Genomic DNA, 23,326 nt, shown 5'->3' with positions numbered 1-23,326 from the left:
ACTTATATTTCACTGTCTCATTTGAAAACATTTTTGACAAATGAAGTAAACTTTTTTTCATGGACTCATTTAACCCTTAGTTTACTAATAATTCATCTATTTAACTTAGCAAGTATCTGAATAGAATCATTCAGTTGGAAAGGATCTACAAAGATCGTCTAATCCAACTGCCTGACAACTTTGAAGATAAATTAAAGTTAAAGCAAATTAATGAAGGCATTATTCAAATGCCTTTTCAGCTTTTGACTGACGTGCACAGGGCATCAACCACTTCTCTAGGAATGCTGTTTCAGTGTTGGGCCACCCTCGTACTAAGAAATTGTTACAATGCCCAATCTGACCCTCTTCTGGCAGAGCACTGTACTGTTCTCATCCCGATGCCAGTTCCCAGGAGCAGAGGCCAGCACCTCCCACAGTCCTATTTGGATTTGGAAGAATACAATTCTGACAACAGCAACAGAAAGAAAAAGCCATCCACACTTACTCTATGGGATACATGCTTTACTGATTTTGAAAGTCCTGAGCTTTCCATTACCTTGAAATTTTGCAATTTTGTTTAATATTTTCTGAAAAGCTCCTTACCCTGGAAGCAAATGATAGTTTGAAAAGAAGCGTTTCATAAAATTTTGCAGCAAGTATTTGGTGCCAGAACTTTTTAGAAGCAAACATGAGTACCCAAAGGTTCAGATAAAAAACAACACAGAAGTCCAAAATCATCTTCAAAATTTTGTATTTTCAACAGAACTTCTCAGTATTGCAGTGACCCACTTCGTCACTTCAAAGTGTTCACAGTTGTCCACGCTACATATGAAAATGCTTGTCTCATTAAACAGTCAAAACTTACAACTTGAATGTGTGACATAAAATATTTACCACCACTTCAGAAACCACTTTCATCCTTTAATTTGTATCAGGATACTGCTCTGCTTAAATCCGCTCCAAAAAGCCTGCTAATGTTCATTCTGATGCTATTCACTTCTGTCCTTTTTGTCCTGTTTGTGTTTGCAGTGGATACAAGTACAATGAAAGCACCACTCTTCCACAAAATAATCAAATACTGTATTACATCTCAGATATGTTGTGCTGGTCAGATGGAAGCATTAACTTATAATTTTCCCATACCTACCTCTTCATTTAAAATTCTGCTCAAATTGCAGTCTGCAGATTGCCAGAGATGGAATGTAGTTACCTAAAAATCTCCTGTTCTGCCATGTGAAAAATTGGAAACATATACAAAACTTTATGTTCCCTTTGTCAGCATATAATGTGCTCATCCCCATGGTGAAGAGTGTTTGATATATAATCATATACAGATCTGCAAGCAGGGGATGTATTGCAGTAATCTCACTGCAAGTTCCACAAGGACAAGTAAAGCAGAGAAACTAGGAATGAAAAAGGCTTGCATGTCTATGGGGAGACACTAATTGGATTCCAGAATTTTAAATCCGTCTCCAAACGCAGAGACGCAAAGAGTGACTCACAGGCATTTCCACAGAGCATGCAGAGGTGAAATTAGCTGGGAGGATGAGGATATTATGTGTGCAGCAGAACTGGTATAAAAACAAACATTTTTGTTTTGTAAAAAAACAAGTGCAAGTAATGTATTTATAAAGCTCCTAAGAGCTTCATAGATCCTAAGAGAGGACCAGGACCAGAACAGAGGAACAGTTAATTGCCAAGTACAGCAACAACTGTAAAGCAGCAAACTGTCAAGGCATCTGAATGAAAGCAGGCAAAGCTGTGTCAGTCTCAGTGACATAGCTACTCTTCATGATGTCACTCAAACAACCCAGTGGTAAAACCATGCCTGCCAAGTTAGCAGTGCATGAAGGAAATGACTGGGAAATTCTTCCAGTGTTTTTTGCTCTCACAGACAAAGGTTGAGTACTTCACACATATATAGGACGCCACTCAGACATGTCTCTCTCTGTAGTTATTTCCAGCATGAGACAGAGCAGACTGAGGGCAAAGCAGTCTCTCTGTGCTGATATCCAGACACATGTCCTCCTCGTGTCTGTTCTGTGCAGGTCACTTAACCATTGCACTGAAAAAACACAATACAATTTATTGTGGTTGAGGTCTATGGACAGCTCTCCACAAGTGATTATTTAACATTAAAGAGCCAACAATTAGTTGCAATGATAATCAGTGATGCCATTAAGTCTTATGTACAGAAATTTATAATAGTCCTAAAAACCACAAGTATGCTAAAAGAAGAGAGCTGTCATGAAGGCTACATGAAGGTTTACAGAGCTACTGATAAGCATTACTTGTGCAGTATAACAATAAAGTAAGCACACCACACATCTAGTATTCAATTTTAAATAAGATTTACTGGGAGGAAACAATAAATAAATAAATAAATAAATAAATAAATAAATAAATAAATAAATAATGAACAAAACAAAAAAACCACTAGAACGATCTAGCTTGCACGAAAGGGCTTTCTGAAAACCTTGTAAGTCCATACAGCCTTGAAAACTTTGACATCTGCATGCCCCCTTCAAGTCTATAGAGACACAGAGAGACATGCAGTGAGATATTTATATATCTCCTGCAGTTACTCCTATACACTACATCATCTTATTCTAGGGATACAAATAACATAAAGAAGACATCCCATGACACAGAGAAAAAGACATCAGAGCATTTTTAAAGGTTTCTTCACTCTGCTTAGCAATATGTTCAGGCTTCAGGACATCCTGAGCTCTGGGAGTTAGCAACGCCAGTAACAAACTCAAGATTACCAAATGGCAAGATATCTTGTAGATTCATAAAACCTATTAGCAGTGAATTTATTTTATTGGAGCTCAGTGCAAGCACAGAAGCCGCAGAACTATAGCTCAATAAAACTTGTCCCAAAAAAGCACAGATGTGAAAAGAACAAAACAAACAAACAAACAAACAACAACCAAAGAACCAAACAACCAACCAAACAGATCCAGAGCAGCAGACCCTTACACTGTTTCAGGAACTGGGAGTGAGAATGTCTCTTTTTAAACGTTTTGAGAGAAACCAGTACACTGTTGGTTTTTTTCCTTTAACATCTGTGGCTTTTTTAAGTGTTTATGATGCGTCAAAGTAGTAACTTTTTTTCCTCCTGAATTTCAGCTTTTTTTGGTTCTCATAAGTACTTGTAGGTTGCCATCTAGACCTCTGTACATTGAAAGAATTTCTGGCATTAACAGACATTTCACCTTACGTGAATTCATAAAATAATTAATCACTAAAAAAAGAAAAGATTCCCCTGAAATGCACGGTCCTAATACACAATACTAAGTCTGTTGAGACTACTCTCTTACAAATTGTCTTTTCAAATCTTCCAGAATTTACAGCTTCAGTTTGAAGATCAGAAATAGTAGTATGCTTGTGGATAAGTACAGTAACAGCAACAGGACTGCTGCATTTTGAACCACAGTGGGGGGCACCATACACATAAAAGAAAGATCCTAGATTCCTTCCACAACTTCCCAAGTGGTCACAGTCCTCCTAATAGTGCAGAAAAAGATGGACAGAACAAATAATATATCAAGAAATGTATACCTGTTTGACTGCAGCAAATACTACAAACTCAGCCCAACTTTCTAGGGCTTCCCAAAATTCCTCAGCTAACAGGCACACCTAGGGGTACTTGCAAGCATCTCTCACTGTCTTATCAAAACATGCTCTTCCCTGCTATCTTTTGCACAGATAAAATTGAAGATACATTTTTTTTCTTTTTTTCTGAACCTGTAAATCATATCCATGCACCTCAGGTTTGCTCCAGCAATATGCTTGCAAATTAAGAAAGTCTGCAAAACAGAAGCAAATTCTGGAAGCGTTCTGTGGAAAAGCATTTAACCTCTATCTCTCACGCAAATCAATGATTAAACAGGAGGTATATGAATTTAAATTAAGAGAGAATATTTCTCACAATGTATGTTAATAGAGCTGTAAGTTCCTTGATAGATTAAAATATTCCTCTTCCTACAAGGAACACTGGATATCCAGTGTAGATAAAATCCATCAGGTCTCCAGCCCCACTGAATAGGGCAAAATCTTACCTTATATCCCATGGAAAACAGGAGGCCTAGCTCTGATAGAAAAACTGTATCTTTAAAACAAGATATTAAAAATCATTAGTAAGTCAAAGGAATAGCAATTTACCAAATAGAAATTATATCACAACTCTCTGCAGCCAGGTCAAGCAAGATCATGCTCCACTGTACTTACAGGGTAAATGCACTGGTTGCATCAGTACATTGGCTCCATACAGGGACAAACAAAACAATACATAACAGCAATAAAAACCAGGATATAGGCATTTGCCTTAAGGTCCTATTTACAACAGTCATCTTTATTGGCACACCAGGAAATGAGAAATTCACACAGACTCCTCACTAGCTTGCAACTGCTCTTTCACTGTCACAGGTCAGGCAGCCATGTGAGCCCTGATATCTACATTAGTTGGCCTAAGAAGTAAAGGATCCTTAATCACTCTTTTTCTGTGCACCTAGATAAAAGCTGAACAGTAGATAATCCTAACAACTAACAAATAGTAATACCCAACAGCAGCCCAAGCTTTGCTGTGAGTTTCTCTCCCTCTTTTGCATTACTTTTGTTGCATTGATATGCCAAAACTGTGTCCTCTGCTGGACACTGTATCCTCTGCACCAATTGGTCAATTCTGCAGATCCATGCCTATTTCACTGTATCACTTGCCAAAGTAGACATAGCCTTAGAATTTCAGATCAGCAGATACATCACTCAATGTGAAAGAAAGCAAGAGGGAGAAGTATAATCATGCTTCAGTCAAAGTTCTGGCACATATTTCAAACTGGAACAGCTCCCAGAGGAGATAGATTGACAGGAGACAAAATGGCTCAAAGGAATTATTGCAGGTCTTTGCAAAAGTTGTCATCTGCCTCAAAATTCTTAAGATTAGATTTATCCTCAAAAGAACCTAAAATTTAAACTTTAAAATCACAAGAATTTACAAAAGAGATAGAGGACATTACTATTAATTTTTAAATGACTCAATTCTGCACTGTTTTCTTTGTTTGGTTATATATGCTGTATAAAACACAATTCAGAAAATAGCTTGTTAAAAGTCACTCCTGAACATTTGAAATATAATAAGCAAAATAATACAAATTAGCAAAATTTAGTCAGCTAAATGTTTTGTAGTTGTTGCTATTGTTGAGTAAATGTATGTGGCATAAACATTAGTGATCATCTCTTATTCACCTAGCTAACTCCATAGTTCACTTCCAACAAGTTTTAGGAGACAAATTTGTGGCATTAATGTTTCAGTTTTGAGTATGCATTGCTTGCTTCCAGGTCCTTTGATATTAGAAGATCATTGTCTGCTTTTGTGAATTGATCTACCTTTTAAATCACAGAATCACAGAATTGTAGGGGTTGGAAGGGACCTCCAGAGATCATCGAGTCCAACCCCCCTGCCAAAGCAGGTTCCCTACAGCAGGTCGCACAGGTAGGCATCCAGGCAGGTCTGGAACATCTCCAGAGAAGGAGACTCCACCACCTCCCTGGGCAGCCTGTTCCAGTGCTCCGTCACCCTCACCGTAAAGAAGTTCTTGCGCACATTTGTGCAGAACTTCCTATGCTGCAGTTTCCAGCCGTTTCCCCTCGTCCTGTCTCCACTCACCACTGAAAACAGTCTGGCCTCGCCATTCTGCCCCCCACACCTTAGATATTTATAGACCTGGATCAGGTCCCCTCTCAGTCTCCTTTTCTCAAGGCTGAACAGACCCAGTTCACTCAGCCTTTCCTCGTAGGAGAGATGCTCCAGGCCCTTCACCATCTTCGTGGCCCTCCGCTGGATTCTTTCCAAGAGATCCTTGTCTTTTTTGTACTGGGGAGCCCAGAACTGGACACAGTACTCCAGATGAGGTCTTACCAGGGCAGAGTAGAGGGGGAGGATCACCTCCTTCGACCTGCTGGCCACGCTCTTTTTAATGCACCCCAGTAAGCCATTGGCCTTTTTGGCCACAAGGGCACACTGCTGGCTCATGGCCAGCCTGTCATCCACCAGGACACCCAGGTCCCTCTCTGCAGAGCTCCCCTCCAGCAGCTCATCCCCCAACCTGTACTGGTGCATGCAATTATTCCTCCCCAGATGCAACACTCTGCACTTGCTTTTGTTAAACCTCATCCGGTTTTTTTCTGCCCAGCTCTCCAGCCTATCCAGGTCTTGATGAATGGCAACACAGCCTTCAGGCGTGTCAGCCAATCCTCCCAACTTCGTATCATCAGCAAACTTGCTGAGGGTGGCCATTATCCCCTCATCAAGGTCATTGATGAAGATGTTGAACAAGACCGGACCCAGCACAGACCCCTGGGCGACACCGCTGGTTACAGGTCTCCAACCGGACTCCTCACCACCAACAACGACCCTCTGTGCTCTGTCAGTCATCCAGTTCTCAACCCATCTCACTGTCCACTCATCTATCCCACATTTCCTCAGCTTTGTTATAAGGATGTCGTGGGGGACAGTATCAAATGCCTTGCTGAAATCAAGGTAGACTACATCCACTGCTTTCCCCCTATCCACCCAGCCAGAGACAACATCATAGAAGGCTACCAGGTTGGTCAAGCACGACCTCCCCCTTGAGAACCCGTGCTGACTACTCCTGATAACCTCCTCTTCTTCCAGTTGTCTGGAGATGACATCCAATACAAGCTGTTCCATCACCTTTCCAGGGACAGAGGTGAGGCTGACTGGCCTATAATTGCCTGGGTCTTCCTTCTTGCCTATTTTGAAGATCGGGGTGACGTTGGCTATCTTCCAGTCTTCAGGCACCTCCCCCGTCCTCCAAGACTTCTCAAAGATGAATACCATGTTTAAGAATTGATCCATACTATGCTGTTTTATAATCTAGAGCAGTTGCTAAAGACAGAACTCTTTTTTTTAATATGGATATACGAATAAGGTATAATAAAGTATAAAGACAAATCACCAATTCAAACCAAATACGTTCTTTCAAAAGGGTCAAAGGGACACAATTAATTAGTTACTTAAGTTCCAGCTCCTTGATGACATAGAGATGCCTGTAGAGTAAACCAGGTTCCACAAATCCTGCCAGAAATATCATAGGATGGCACTGAAAGAGAGGTGAAAGTAGCTCTTCCCTGTCTGGTGCTCAGTGCTCACTTTGCAGCAGAGACTTGCATGAAAAGGATTACTTGGGAATAAAAAGGTTGCAGAGTAGTGCACTGAAGAAAAGCTTCTCCTGTTGGCCAAGCCTAGTGAGAACTGGAACAGGAAACAAAGTTGCTGTAACTACAGTTTGGTTTCTTTAACCTTTTTTTCCCCCACTCATTCCTGGGCTTTTGCAATGGAATCAGTTATAACAGAGATCCTATCTCCTTCCCTAAGGGCTTCCTGACAGTTGAGCACAGGGAAGCCAGAAATGACTGCTACTCTTCTATTCAGTGTACAGAAAGCAATGCCAGCCACAAAAGTGAAAATGGGGCAACAACACTTCAAAGCACTTTTAGCTCTCAGCTGGGACTACAGTGGAGCAAGGTCATATTATCTCATCCAGGATTATTCATAACTCTAAGTTTCAACGTTGCATGTCTTATATTTATGACCTCAAATATATTATGACCTGTGACTCTCTTAGAGCAATAGTGGAGACATTAAGACAGAAGGTGGACACTGCAAGATACTGCTGATGTCTAATAGATACAGTCACAGTAAGCTGTCCTACAGTGACTCCGTGCCTGATGGCACCATAGAAAACAAAAGAAGAAAAAAAAAAAGAAAAAAAAAACCACAATGAGAATCAGAGCTTCCCTCATAAACTCTTCTGTAACAGTGTATGCTAATAAGCTTCCTAAATCCGAGAAAGCGAAGGTAAGGTCTGGTCCCACTCCCCATCCTTGCTGGCCTGCTACTGCCTTCTCCTTCCCATGCTCTCAAAAGCTCAAGAATTCAAGCAGGCTTTGCCTCCGGTTTAGCAATTGCACAGGGTTGTTTCTCATACCCCTGATCTGATCTTCATTCTTTTACATAAAGCTCATTTAATATTCATGGCTTCTCTCTCAGCTACTTAATTTACCTTCCTAAACTTAATTTTATTGCAATAAAAGGAATTAAGATTTTAAAGGAAATACAATTCTTGATAATAATTATTTTACAAAGTTTGAAGAACATTTCAAAAAGAAATCAAGGAATAAAAAAAGTCTACAGCAGCGAATGTGCTTAAGTTCATGCAGATGAAGAAGATTCCCTGGACACAAGTGTAGTTAATCTGCAAACATGTGAGAAAAATATGGAACTGGAACAGTCTATTTTATTGAAGCTTCATTAAATTTTCACTATTCCCTTACTCCAGCGCACTGAGCATGGAGAGAAGAAGTCCTTCACAGGATGAAAGTAAACAAGGTGTAACAGCACTACTTCAGCACATGTCAAGAGAACTTCGTGAATCTGTTTCGGCAGACTGCCTCTTCTTCATCAAAGTTATTACAAATTCTATGTACCTAACCTTAATGTATGATTTGGGAAGCTCTCTTATTCTCAAAATGAGAGGTGTAAATCAGCAGTTACCTTTACAGAGCCCAAAATTACAGCAAAGGAAATGAGTCATCAACTAATTTTCTGCTATACACTGTCAGATATTTTTAAATTTAAGACCATCAACATTCTATTTTATATATATATATTTTTTATATCTTAGGATAATACCAGAAGTCATGAATCAGAACTGGAACCCAAGCACACCCAGCTGTACGCTTGTCTAGTATACTGGCAATGTGCATCAAGAAACACAAAACACCTGCTCATGGAGTTGAGGCTTTCTAGACCAGTGATTAACAGAAGTATGTGTAAGGGGGCTATGGAACGTGGTCGTTTATGGTAGGCACAGATCAGCACAGAACAGAAGGATAGCTCCTTTTCTGAAGAGGCACTAGAAATTTTATCTGCACCAACATTTTCTCACACTAAAATAGCACAGTCTTCTTGCTGCATGAGGGTCAAGAAGAAGCAAGAAAAACTGAGACAGCCTTGTCCTGACTCACACAAAGTCATAATAAACCAAATACTGTACTTTGCCTTTGCAGCTTACATAGGTATTTTCAGTACCTGGCTGTACATCTGGCCCTAACACAGATGCTATGGTATTTCACAGAGTCAAGGGAAAACACTAATGCAGAACAGTTTTGACTTCCACTAATAATCATAAGAATGCATAAAAGATTTCAAGCAGGCACTTTGTTCATCACAAGCTAGCAGAACTTTTAACAGCACTGAGGAAAACTGTCATGTGCTAAAGGACTGCCACCCTGTCTGGGACAGCAAACTCACTCTGGGGAAGGAAGAGGAACAAAAGTTACACAAGGCTTACTTTCCAGTGACTGTTCAATATTTTTTGTTATAAGAGTATCCACAGATTAGAGCTCTCCCATATTCTCTTTGCTTTTCCATATTCTTCCTCCCCAGTGAAACAGGAAATTTGGAAATTATAGGTTTATCTTCTTAGAAACAATGTCAGCTTCTTCAGTCTTAGTTCATTCTTAGTCATGTTTGATACCACGTGCACTGAGAGACACCATAAAATCCATACTGACCTTTTTAATCTATTGGTTTTATTCATTTTATCTGTGTGTTTTTGGAATAGTGGCCTTCTTGTCTTTTGTGCTGGAACACCACATATTGTCATAATGCCTAAATGAGGAACTGATGACACTGAATACAGTGCACTAACAAAGCAACTCCAGTCAGAGTTATCTCCACAAATCTGAATAGATTTGCCTCTGCTCTGTTTTTAAAGCTTTCTGCTGAGAACATTACTACTCTTTCAACCTCATTCACCTTCATTTCAGGAATCTTACTCCCACCCATCTCCACAGCTAAATAAAAACTACAATACTCTGAAGAGAACACCAGAAGCTCTATAATCCATCTCAGTCACCACAAGGATGTATATATTTTTTTTGCTTTCAAAATGCAGCTATTCTGAAACATGCCAAGCCAGATATTTGAGTAAGGATTTGACGGTTTTGAAAATCATAGGTCCCAAATCATCCTATTTAGAATTATTTTGAATTAAGACACTGCAGAATAAAACAAAAAGTTATCTGCCTTTCAGTATCAGTGGTTCTTATTCTAGTGAGAGAACCCTATTCCTAGCATGCGAAGATAACTAGGCAAGACAAATTGGTTAATAGTAAAGAATGAAAAGGTATTTTTCTGCACTGAACAAGAAAAAGGTTAAAGATTTACACATCTTAACATGAGCCAGCAGTGCGCTCTGGCAGCTCGAAAGGCAAATGGGATCCTGGGCTCCATCAGGTGGTCAACAGGGACAGGGAGGTGATCGTCCCTCTCTACTCGGCTCTTGTGAGGCCCCATCTGGAGTACTGTGTCCAGGTGTGGAGCCCTCAGTACAAGAAAGACATTGAGATTTTGGAAAGGGTCCAGAGGAGGGCGACTAAGATGATCAGGGGGCTGGAGCACCTCCCCTATGAGGACAGGCTGAGGGAGTTGGGCTTGTTCAGCCTGGAGAAGAGAAGGCTGCGGGGTGACCTCATTGCAGCCTATCAATACCTGAAGGGAACCTACACCCAGGAGGGGAGTAAACTCTTCAAAAGGGCTGACAACAGCAGGACTAGGGGAAATGGATCCAAGTTGACGGAGGGAAGATTTAGGTTGGATGTTAGGGGGAAGTTCTTTACAAGGAGAGTGGTTAGGCCCTGGAACGGGCTGCCCAGGGAGGTTGTGGATGCCCCGTCCTTGGACGTGTTCAAGGCCAGGTTGGACGGGGTCCTGGGCAACCTGATCTAAATGTGTGTGTTTGGTGGCCCTGCTAGGCAGGGGGGTTGGAACTACATGATCCTTGAGGTCCCTTCCAACCCGGGTGATTCTGTGATTCTGTGTGATTCTGTGATTCTGTGATTTATTACAAAAGTATCCAAGCTTCTCTCTGCTTTCAGCAATTAAGTCTTCCTTTCCTCCAGAAATTCATATTTTCCCTGTCTGTTCTTAGTACATACCAGAGGTACGGTATATCATACATACTGCCCACAACAGTAGCAACAAAGGATCTGCCCATATGTACTATGATATTTTTTAGCACTTTTGTGGAAAGATTTTCCCTCAGACTCAGGAATAAATTGTCCAATTTTTAAAACAAATAATAAATAGAGGTAACATAAGATCCAGTTACCCTTCCTGAAAGACAAACTTTTGTTTGTTTATGCTAACACATAATCCTTCAATTAGACTCCAGTCTAATCAGTAAACTATGTGCACACGTGGTTGTTATGCATTTTAAGGCATATTTCTACATTCAAACTTTTTGGTTTCTAAACAGTATTTGCATATAGTTGAAACTTCCTTATGCTGCAGCTCTTTTAAAAGTTCTTATTTCATTTCAAATAACAGGAAATAAAGTCAAATCCCTTCTATTCCTGGCCAAAGCAAGGAATGGGATCAGAACACTTAAGACCAGCTTCTATGTAACCAAACCTCTTTTTACTTCATCTAAAGCCACGGACAGCTTTTGTTTTAGTGCCAAGTGTAGCATTCCTAAAGAAACACAAATTCAGATGGCAAATTAATTGAGAACAATATACCATTTGGTCATCTCTAATGCCTTGGCCAGTAATATGCAAATATCCTGATGCCAATGGAAAGGATGGGGCTTGATTTGTTGTCTGCATTTCCAAACAGTACCAATTAAGTAGAAAAGACTGGCAGGAGGAAATCCATCCATACTCAAGTTATATTTGTAGAACTGCAGTGCTTTAAATCTAGTCCTTAGTTTACGATGCCATAACTTTCCAAGACAGTCTAAGTGACTCATCTAGTAGGACAGACACTATTTTTGACATTCATGTCTTATGAATTATTAACTGGTTTACTGCATCTAGATTGATTTTGCATGAAAAGGAAATCTTGGCACATTGTTGAAGACTGAAAATTGAACAGACTAGAATAGAACTCAGCAAAAATTATCCATTTGGCTAATGCTATTTGAAGGACCAAGTGTTAGTCTACGAAAGTCATAGAAGATGAAATCAAGAAGAGTTTTCAGGAGAATGTTCTTTTTAGGATAGAACAAACATATCCTGCCATTCTACCACCCAACATGCCACCCCCACCCAAAAAAAGTCAAGTCCAACTCCCGGCTCCACACAGGACCACTCAAAAGTCAAACCCTATGCCTGAGAGCACTGTACAATCACTTCTTGAACTCTGACAGCTTGGAGCAGTGACCAGTGCTCTGGGGATCCTGTTCCAGTGCCTGACCATCACTTCAATGAAGAACCTTTTCCTCAAATCCAGCTTGACCCTCCCCTTACGCAGCTCTGTGCTGCTTCCTCTGGTCCTGTCACTATCACTAGAGAGGAGAGCTCAGTGCCACCCCTCTGCTCCCCTGGTGAGGGGATTCCTTCAGTCTCCTCTGCTCTGAGAGCCTTCCTTAGACACTTCCTTAGAAATTTTATGTTTTTTTCTTATATTGCAGTGCCCAGAAACACACATAGTGCTTGAGGTAAAACTGCAGAGCAGTTGAGGTAAAACTGCAGAGCAAAGCATCTTTTCTCACCCAGTTGGCAGTGCTGGGCCTGATGCATTGCAGAAGAATCTCTTCTGGACTGTGTTCTGCCATCACACTATTTTGGCTGCCATCACCCTATTTCTGGCTTGATTTAGCAGAGGGTTGTTAGAGTTAGGGTAGCATGGTTGGACTCAACTATCTTTAAGGTCTTTTCCAACGTGAGTGATTCTATGATTCTATGATTCTATGATTCCATTTGTTGTGGTGGCACTTTTCCCCACAGAAACAAAACAAAAATAATGCTCCATGCTGATGTATTAAAGTAGAAGAATAATTAATTCTGTTCTCAGCTACTGAATTTGAACATTGAATAAATTTGTTAGCACAAAAGTGAAAAATATGCCCGATTTTAAAATGTCCAGTTAAATTATCTTCACATCTAAAAACCTTTTGCAGCCACCAGTACACCATCTAATTAAACAAATAATTGGCACATTGCACATCATTTCAAATAAAACTACAAATCATAAAAACACATAGAGGCTGCCATCATTTTAGAAACGTGTGGTGTAACTACACCCTCTGTGCCATCAGAGTAGGCAAGAAAGGTGGAGAAAGTCAGCATTTTTCTCTGTTGAGAACTTCAGTTTACAAGAACTCAATACGATATCTCAATCTGGCGGAGAGATTTCAAATGCAAGACAGACGACCAAACCAACCCAATGTAAATTGCAGTAATATTCCAGTTGTTCTGTGGCTAATTAACTCAGCTAGTGCTATCTGTTCTTAAGAAATATGGATCCACCCTACTAGCCCTCTCCTGCATGACACGCCTGTTAGCTGAACCAGAACCAGCAGCTTAATTTCTCATTCTTTCAGGAGGTCCTCTGGCATCACCTCAAGCCTCCTTTACAGGCTGCTGCTAGCAAGGTTACACTTTGCTGTGGTTTGGCCTAGCAGCTGGCTGAGCACCACACTGTTCGCTCACTCTCTCTTACCAGTGGGATGGGGGATAGAATTTTGGAAAAAAAATGTAGAACTCATGGGTTGAGATAACTATTTACTAAGATTGAGGAAAGGAAAAATATAATAGTTATGTGTCACATATATATATAATGGTATGTGAGAAACGATGCAGAAGCAATTACTCACCACCCCCCCAACCGCTGCCTAGCTGAGCATCCCCGAGCATCAGAAGAGAGATCGATGAATTCCCACTCCCTCCAATACTCCTTCCTCTTGATGTCATACTGTATGAAATATCCTTTTGGACAGTTCAAGTCAGCTGTCCTAATCCTGTTCCCACCAGCTTCTTGAACCCTTCTGAGAATGGTCTTGGCTCTGTACAACACTGCTTAGCAGAAACTATAAATACCATAAATGCACCATAGCAGACACCCTGAAGAAAACAATTTCACCCCAGCTGAAACTAAGACACACTTGTTGCTGCCTCAGAAGCACCTCTACTGGGATCAAATAGCACCCTTTCTTTGGTAGGTGCACAATGACTTGAAAGGCAGGTGATACCAAACCATTGTCCCTTCATGTGGCCCATGCTATGCTGCAACAACTGCTTCAGTCAGTCGCAGTCTAAGAGGATTCTTTTTAAAATGCTATTTAATTGTACAGATATGGCCTCCAGCATGGGTAAAGAGCATCATCTGTATCAAATAAATTACAATGACAAATCTATGAATCATCCTGTCTAGGACTGCCACAGTATTTTCCACTTACACACACAAAAAAAATAGAATTACACTCAATTTCAAAAAGAGTCACTTCTTCTCAATTTTCTTCCATAAAGACCTACAAGGAAAAAGGGAAAACTTGTGAAAAACACTAACACAGTAAATGTGAATTTCCATTTTTTTAATCTCCTCTCTGGGGAAAACAAACAAACAAACAAACAAACAAACAAAATTTTAATTGCTATCACTTCTTTGACAAACTGAATGTATTCCTGTAAGACCTGCTGTGACCTCAAGTTTAAAAGAAAGCCACTCTTTTTTCTCCAAGATTAAGTGCTAGGTTACGTAAGAGTGGAAGGTAATTCTGTGTTCGCATCATACAAACACTGTGCTTTGGCTTAGTGCTCTTTCATCTGCATAAAGCTTTACATTTAAGAGATGATCAGCAGCACCATTGTCCATTAGCAGCCAGAGAGAAGAAAATGAGAACAAGAGTAAGAGAAGTTTCTAGAAGACAATACAAAACAAGACCTTCTGGTTCAAGGAAAAGAAGATGTTGGAAGCAAGTTTTGATTGCCTGCTGAGGGAGCCATGGGTTTGCTTAATTCCAGGCACTTAGAACCAAATGCTGCCCATTCACAACTCATATTTACTCAAAGAGCTGCAATAGCTCCCTGTGGTCAGCAAGATTTCAAGTGCTCTACCTCCTGTCAAGTTTTTAAGGTCAAAGATTTCACCAGCACACTTAGCACATCACAACAGCTTGTGTTCAAGCTCCTTCAGCTTTCAGTCTCCATTAAAATATGCACAGTCACCCCAGCACCTCACTTAAGTGTTCACATAGCACTGCAGAATCTTCTGCAAAGTAATGTCTGCAAAGTCCATTTCTATCAACCGTGTATACACTGCTTCAGTGCTTTTTATGGAATGCCATTAGCCCTTGCTAGTCACAAGGGCACATTTAAATCTTAAAGACACGGTTGTGCATGGATGACCAAGAACAGCCCACTCTTCCTAATTCCTCGCTGTGTCATTCTTTCAGTGCAGATGAAGTCAAAATAGAAAATGCAATTCCAATCCAAGTTATGTTTTGAGCCCAGCATCCACAGATATTCTGTTTCTAAAGACCAGTGGGAACACTGCTAATCATCCAACTTTATTTGTATGTACGTACAAAAAAATGGAAACCACATATATCAAGTGGAAAGACGCAGTGATAAAATTTTATTTAGAAATCAGCTTATTATCAAGAAATAATAATAATAATTTTTAAAAAGCCATTATGTTTTTCACATAATAAGTAGCAGTTCTTCCTATTAGATTAGAACCAGAGTTAGAAACTGGAACAGACTGTTTAAGCCAACAACAACTCAGAAGGGTTATACAATAGCCAAGCAAAGGGTAATTTAGATTAAGGTCGATTTTTCATTCTTTCAATTACATAATATCAATAAAAGGACATGTGGGAATGATGCCAAACATGAATACTGTATCTGATGAACAAGCTACAGTGCACAAATAGAAGGAATTTCCCGATTCACAGTTGGAAATATTCCCCTCTCCAGATAATTACATAACTTTCTTAAAAATAGTTCTTTATTTCTGGATCAAAAATTTGCTCACTTTCTTTGACCTACAAGTGTACCACTCCAAACTGAGAGAAAATAGAGTTCTCATAATACACTGTCCTCTAAGAGATTTCAACATCTAGTCTGAGCACTGTCCTCAGAGTCATGAGACCTTACAAAAATCTCTTTTTCCTCTTTCTTTCATCTGCTCACTTGTTACACATTGCAAAAGATAGAGGCTTCTTAAGTCCAATATATGCAACACAAAGTGCAATAGCTCCACCAGGAAAAATACAGTAAAAAATACGGTACTGTCTAGCTTCTGAAACTTATCCATCTACTTCTACGTATATGGGAACTAAACCAAATTTCATGCATAATGTTGAGAGGAGACACGAAAAGAGATAAGCAGACACAGTGTGAGCTCAGTCTCAGCCAAAGTAAGTGGGAAAAGACAGATGAAGTGCCTTCCTTGGAAAGGCCTAGGCTGGCAAGCATGAACAGCTCCTGCTAAACACAGAGAGATACTCAGGTTTGTATTATAGAATAAGGGGCCGGGTGGGGATTTAGGAAAATAATGACATTGATACATCACTACCCACAATCTCTATCAGTAAGAAATAAATGGTGTAAAAAAAAAAACAACTGGGTAGTTGCAGTTGAAGAGTTCAACAGGGGCAGAAGACATTACGTTTCAAGAAAGGCTGTTTTACTCACAGCAGTGGAAATTATTTATGTACTTTACAAGTTTATACGGTTTCATGCACTCAGAAGGTTTGCTGCACTCTTCCTAATAAGCAGACACTCTTACAGTACACTTTTAATCCACAGGCTCAGTGTTTTCAAATTCTGCCTCATCTCTAATGAGGTCTTTTTGCAAATGAACAGTCATTCCCACTGAACAGCAAATTCCCACTGAAGGCCAGAACAATTTTGCAATGCATGAATTCATGCATCATAGCAGAGCAGGGAAAGAGTCCCATTTGCTCCTTATTAATCAGTGGGGTCAGTCTCACCATGCACTTTACAGGCTGCCTTGTTAAAGAGGAAAGCATGGTACTTTCCACCTAAAAGGCTGATTCTGACAACTCTGAGTGGCCTGGAAGCACTTCTTTCAGTTTTCCTTCTGGAAATAATCCCTGGAAATAATAATTAAAAAAAAAAAAAAGAAAAAATGCACACAAAGTTAATTTCTACCATGGTGTAAAGACGAATCAATTTGTGCCATAAATAGCAGAATTCAGTAATGAATAAGAAATTATATTACTGGCTTTTTTAATCAATTCAGCCCACTTGGAACTGCTATTTAAAGGTTAGTTTAATTTCTTCACCAATTGCCAGGGAAATCTTGCATATGGCCATTCCCAAAATTTTTGTTTATTTCTTTACAAAACCTATGTAGCAACTTGTTTTAGCAGGGGAAGTGGACTAAATGATCTCCAGAGATCCCATCTAACTCCTGCAATTCTGTGATTCCCCATGAAATTATCCCAGTTTTGACTGTCCCTCACAAGTACCATATTATGCTGTGAAAGCAATCACACAGAACTGGAGTTCTTGATATTTTACAACAACTCTCTTTACATGCCCCAGACTGTCAAACCTCTACCACCTAAAGCCATTCTGTCAGGGTTAACACCGCCCACAAACCTGCAGGTTGCAATAACCTCTCCATGCTGGCATAGCACTGATGGCAGAGGAACTTGCATGCCCAAAGGAAAACTGACCATTTAGCAGTACAGCATCTAGCTGCTCATTTCAGGGAAAAAAGAAAAAAAAGAAAAAAAAAAAAGAAAACCCACATAATAATTAAAAGTACGCTGAGTAATGCTCTTAATTCAAGGATGACAGACTTGCAGCAGCACAGTTAATAGGCAAATGTGGTTATATTTCTTCTTTAGATGTTCTGTGGGCTACACACATAAACATGCAGTCTAGCCTGTTCAGTACTTCTGCATTTGTCAGTCCAGTATCTTGTAATTTTGAAGGAATGTCACGATTACAGACTCACTCTTGTTTTCACAAACTCAGGAATATTTGTTCTAAACTTTATGATGCTGCACAGAGGTAAAACCATCAATATTGTTTTCTAAAATGCAAAAGGGGTGAACACCCCATTCATTCTGTGAGGAGCAAAGATACCACCTGCTTTCCAATGATGTACTTCTGCAGCAGTTGGTGCAAGGAATTTGACAGACATTAAGCTCTTCAATAGGACTTCCGGTGAAAAAGTAGCATTTTTTAGTAGCAGGTGAGCCTGACCTCTCACAAGTTTATATACATATATATATGTATATACTTGAAATGAAAACACTTAGCAATAAAACAATCTAGACATACAAGTCATACAATTGCCCAGTGGCTTATTTCTGATGGAAAAACATTTTTGTAACATTTAAATTGTGACACGTATCTTTATGCTTGCAACTAAAACTGTATTCCATAATAATAACATTGTATACTCATAATGCACTTGTGTGTGAGAGGACTACTAATTTTACAGCATTGAAGGAAGAAAGAAACAAAATGAAAGACTTCTAAATGCTTTACTGGATTAAAGGGCACATCAGAAATAACTTTGTTACAGGTGTGACTTTGACTGCAGTACAACTGCATCATACACATGTTCTTCCATGACTAAGAACAGCGGGAAAGACTCAGTCTTCAAAACTTCCAGTTTGCTTCGTCCCATCTGGGAAGCTCCATTCACACTGGCAGTGCCAACCCACACTTCACCTGGGGATTAATCCATTATCAGAAGTATTTTCCCTGGAGTAAGGACAGCACAATCAAGGCCTGGATTTCTCACTTATGCCGAAAACAAGCCAATAAACAGATCTGTCTTGCAACCTACTTGTGAGTCATTCTCATACATGAATGTGTCTTCATGCCCTGCATACAAACAGTCTGTGAAAGTCATGGCTGGGCCCAAAAATCCCTGGGTCATCTGATAGCTGCTAAATCTGGCAACACAAATGTACTATTTTGGCTCCAGCCAGCTAAAACTCTTCTTTCCTTCTACATTACAGCACTGCTGACAGTCTGTGTGAGCATGTCATCTGAAGGACAGAACAGCACTCACAGCCCTTCTGCACCAGGCTCACTCCAGAGGGGATGTGCACCCCCACTGCTGTGGAGTTACACTCATTAACTTACACTAATGGTGAACTGAGACAAACTACTAGAAAGAGAACTTTTCATTGCCTACTTCTTAACTACGGAAGACACAGATCCTGCAATTCTTACTTATTGGTATGAGAACTCAGTGTAGCACTGATGATTCCTGGGTTTGCAGCAGCACTATAGGTAGCAGGGAGTGATAAAATGAAGTAGCAGCAGCAGATGGACACTGCAGCATGGGCTCAGGCACGCTTAACCGCTCCTTACTGCATCTGTCATGAGTACAGCAGGCTTCTGTGGAGACTGTTCTACCAGTGATGCAGCATAATTTGGTATGAAAGGTGAGACACAATGTCACCCTGCTCCTGCATGGGCCTGTGGAGGACTTGGCACATCCCACTGCACTTGTAGTCAACACTGGTATGGTATAATTGTAAAGACAGCAAGAACTAAAGTTGGGACAAATTCTTGTGAAAAGGATCATTCCTTTAGGCACAATTCTCCACAGTGCAACAACGGATGAGATGAAAGAGAAGAGATTGATGAGAAAGGGAAAAGCGTAGGTGTTGAAAAGCCTAATGGCTGCAGTATCTGCAAGTCTGCACCTAGGGGCTGCTTACAGCAACACACACTGCTACCTGAAGATGCAGTGACAATCAGTGAAAATTACTAGGAGTTCTGTACTTACTTGCAAAGAAAATAATGGAGCCTCACACCAGTCTCAGACTGTAGTTTGTAAATTCGAATAAATTCCCCTGGCTTCTATGAAACCATTTTGGATTTATCTAGGGATACAGATAAACACACCAAGTCCAAGCTCAATTCAGAAACTGTACCCTTACGGACGACAGCATACAGATTCTGCATTACGAAACAAATCGAAGCCGGGTGAAACACCCATCCTGACCTCCTTGCAGTAACACACCATGCCTAAAGCAACACGACCGAATCTCATTATTCAGATTTTGCCTGTACCCTGAGTGGGTCGGGGGGGAGAAAGGGAGGGGAGAAAAATAATTTAAAAAAAGGTCTGATTTAGAAAGCCAGCCTAAAGCCATGCCTACGGAAAACCGGCGCGCAGCCCGCAGAACGGGTCCGACGCCCACTCGGGCACCTGCCCTAGCTGCCCCGCCAACCCCTGCGGGATCGGCACCTGCGCACCGCTCCGCACCGCGGTGCGGTTGGGGCGGCGGGGCAGCCTGCGGGGCACTTCGTGGACCGCGCACTCACGCGAGCCCGCGTATGCTCACGCACCGCGCGCACACACACCACATGCACCACGCACACTCGTGCACACTCGTTCACACAAGCGCCCAAGCGTGCCCGTGCAGCCGGGTACGGGCTGGGCAGCCGGACCCAGACCTGCGCCGCGCACCGGACTGCGCCACGCATCCGCGCTCCACGCACCCGCGCACGGCCCTCGCGACGCGGGGGGCCGAGGCGGTACCTGGGTCGCTTTATGGAACTGCTTCTTGAGCCCGGCCACCGACATGGCGAAGGCGGCGCGATGCAGCCGAGCGGAGCCGAGCGGAGCCGAGCGGTGCCGAGGAGCGATGGGGCCGGGGTCCCGCCAACGAGGAGCTGCTGCCGCTACCCGCTGCTCGCAACCCCGCACTCCCGGCGCTGGGAGGTGTCAGGCGGCGGCCGCGCTGCGGGGGCGCCCTGACGTCAGGGAGGGCCGCACCGCCTTCTCGCGCGGCCCCGGGCCGCCCCGCCCCGCCACCGGCCCCGGCAGCGCTGAGCGGGAGCAGCCTTCGTGCGGCTGGAGGCGGCGGGCTGCGGGATTCTGCCGGCATCCCGAGGGCCGCTGCCGACGGTCCGTCCTGTGCCGTTTGTTTCTCGTCTCGTACGGCCGTTCAACTCGCCTCGGCTGGGGCGCGGGCAGGCGGCGATGGTGGACAAGTAGACCTGGGACTGGGTGCACGTGCTAGCGTGCCGCTTCTTCAGGCCTGGCTGGCCTCCGTGGAACGACGAAAGCTCTGGTTCCTATGCCCTCAGTGTGTGTGTTCTTCTTCCCTTGCGATGCCAGTGACACACGGGCAGCCAAACTTACAGCCTGCCCCACTGCTGGCACACGGATGTGACTGTTGGCTTGAAGGTAAAGAGCATCAAACCCAAATAAATGTCAATAACGTGTGCTTTAGCAATTTGGTCGGACTAGCAGAACAGTAATTAACAGTCATTGTTAGTTCTGCCAGGAAAAGCCTAAGCAGTGCAAGCAGTGTGATCCAAATGTAACAACTCTTCTTTGCAGGCTGAGCCAGCCACTGCATATGTATGCTGCATCTAAGCCCAGCTGGGATGAAAGATTGCATCTGCTGAAAGCAGCCATGCTGCACTGGCAGCTCCATCACTGCTAACAACCCACAGGCAGCTAGGGAGTGCAGTTCACAGGAGATAGGATGGAAACATTCTGAGAAATAGCTGTAGCTGTTTCTAATCTGCTTGTGGACTTGCCATGGCGTTAGCACATATGCTTGGTGCACCTAAAGCAAAACAGGCGCTGTGTAAGCCTACGTATCACCTTAGCCCCATGAGGTGTGGGACAGTGCTGTCTCCACAGTGCCCAACTTTGAATCATGGTTCTGTAAGGGACTGCAGTAGGAGAAAGGACTGTGAATGCAAGTCACATCAATGCTTTCAGAAGTATCACCAGCGCTGTTCATCATAGAGAGTGGCAAACAAAGAACATCCCTGTGCTCATGGGGAGCAGAATGGAAGAATGTAATGGCCTCCTCGTGGGCACAGTAGGAGGCATTTGCTTCTGATCTAGTCCAGCCCCAACAATGAAACACGTCCATTCATTTTAGTGTTAGTATTATTTTAGAGGATGAACTTTGAGACCGTACAGAGATGACAGGTGAGGAGTACAAGGAAGCTTCTTGTGCTAGTCATAGAATCATAGAAGATCCTGAATTGGAAGGAACCCACAAGGATCATCAAGTCCAATTCCTGGCTCCACACAGCACCACCCAAAATTCAGACTATATGTCCGAGAGTGTTGTCCAGACACATCTGGAAGTCTGGCAGTTCAATGCCATGATCACTAATCTGGAAAGCACTCCTCAAAAGACTATTCTACAATTTGTTAAATATTTTGCATGGGAATTATATAACTGAGGGACAATGTGGTCTGCCAGATCCAGTTCCTGGTATGCAGAAGTACATGGTGTCATTCTCTAGATATTGTACCCCTGAAGCTCCCATTGCAAGTTAATTGAAATCACAGGTATGCTGCCCGTCTATATATCAGCACAACTAGAAGGCTGGGAAGCCCTGATTAATTTGTCTTGTGTATTTCTATTCACATGGGTGAATGCTTTTAATTGTACTCATGCTTTTCACTATAATTTTAAAGAACATCTGTATTTCTGAAAGCTCAAAGTAGTTTCTTGCTTCAAACAGAGTTGATGCCTGTCAGTCTCAACACACTTAGAACTGCTTTGACTAAATTAAATGCTGACATTTGTCAAAGAAAGCTTTGTTTACTGTCGCTCTACCGCCTGTCCCATCATTTATGACTTCTCTTCAAGAATCTGTATGAATAATGCTTTGAACTCAGAGAGCTGAATTCTGTTTTTAATAAATTGTAATGAGCAATAACAAGACGCTTGCTTGTATTGTGTCGTATCTCATTTTGAAGTATTTGTATTTCTTTACAAGATACACACATATACAAAAATGAATTAAGAAAATATCATTGCATATTCAATCCAAATGCAGTATTTTTTTATGTGCGTCTTTAATCCTGATTTTGTGCACAGTGTCATGACTTTGGGTTGTTAATCACTGTTTTCTTAGATAAGAAAAATAAAACAGACTTGATTTTGCAAATTTAGAACTGCATGCTACTTCTAGCAGTTTGTGTGTGCGTCTGTTACCAGTTGATATAAAGAGCAAAAACTAAGTTAAATTTGTTATGCAAGTACAATAGTGAGTAATAGTGAGTAATACATGGAAAATATATCATACGATAGAGAAAGAGGGTTTTTTATTATGTAAAAGCTGTTGTGTGACCTGGTAAATATTGATAGTGTGGTAAAGATCATATAAGAAGCACTTTTAATAGTCTAAATAATCATATTATTCTAGAGAATTTACAATAACAAGAATTTTCTCCATCTCACCTGTTGCCTACTTGTGAATTCTTCATAGTTTTTTTTTTGTTGTTGTTGTTTGATTGTTTTAAAGAAGGCAAAGAAGAAAACAGGCAAAATAAATGAAATAATAGAAAACGAAGTAGTAGAATAAAAGTCCTACTTGATGATCAAAGAAACAGTTAGTTTGAAATAGTTGATATGTTAAGCTCCTGTCTTATTTTCAGAATTCTTACAAGTGGACGCTGAACTTAATGGGAGTGAACATTACTTTGGCTTTCTGTAGTGGAATGCATGGATTTTCACTTTTATTCTTTTTTTTTCTTCTTTTTTTTTTTGTT

The 23,326-nt window shown here is 41.4% G+C and overlaps 1 protein-coding gene across 1 annotated transcript in view; it reads right to left on the bottom strand.

Annotated features, from left to right (window-relative positions):
• Positions 1–20,400, bottom strand: part of SH3GL2 (SH3 domain containing GRB2 like 2, endophilin A1) — an 89,869-nt gene extending 69,469 nt beyond the window's left edge. Inside the window, exon 1 of the mRNA XM_042826878.1 lies at positions 20,336–20,400. Within this exon, the coding sequence (XP_042682812.1) occupies positions 20,336–20,380 (45 nt within the window). The 5' untranslated portion in view covers positions 20,381–20,400. The remainder of the gene's footprint in view (positions 1–20,335) is intronic.
• Between the last annotated feature and the right edge of the window lie 2,926 nt (positions 20,401–23,326).

Source organism: Centrocercus urophasianus, unplaced genomic scaffold, assembly GCF_019232065.1.
Source record: "Centrocercus urophasianus isolate 14NV4802_14NV808 unplaced genomic scaffold, USGS_Curo_1.0 seq_27, whole genome shotgun sequence".
Lineage (NCBI taxonomy): Eukaryota > Metazoa > Chordata > Aves > Galliformes > Phasianidae > Centrocercus > Centrocercus urophasianus.
This window is presented reverse-complemented; position numbering and strand designations above follow the sequence as displayed.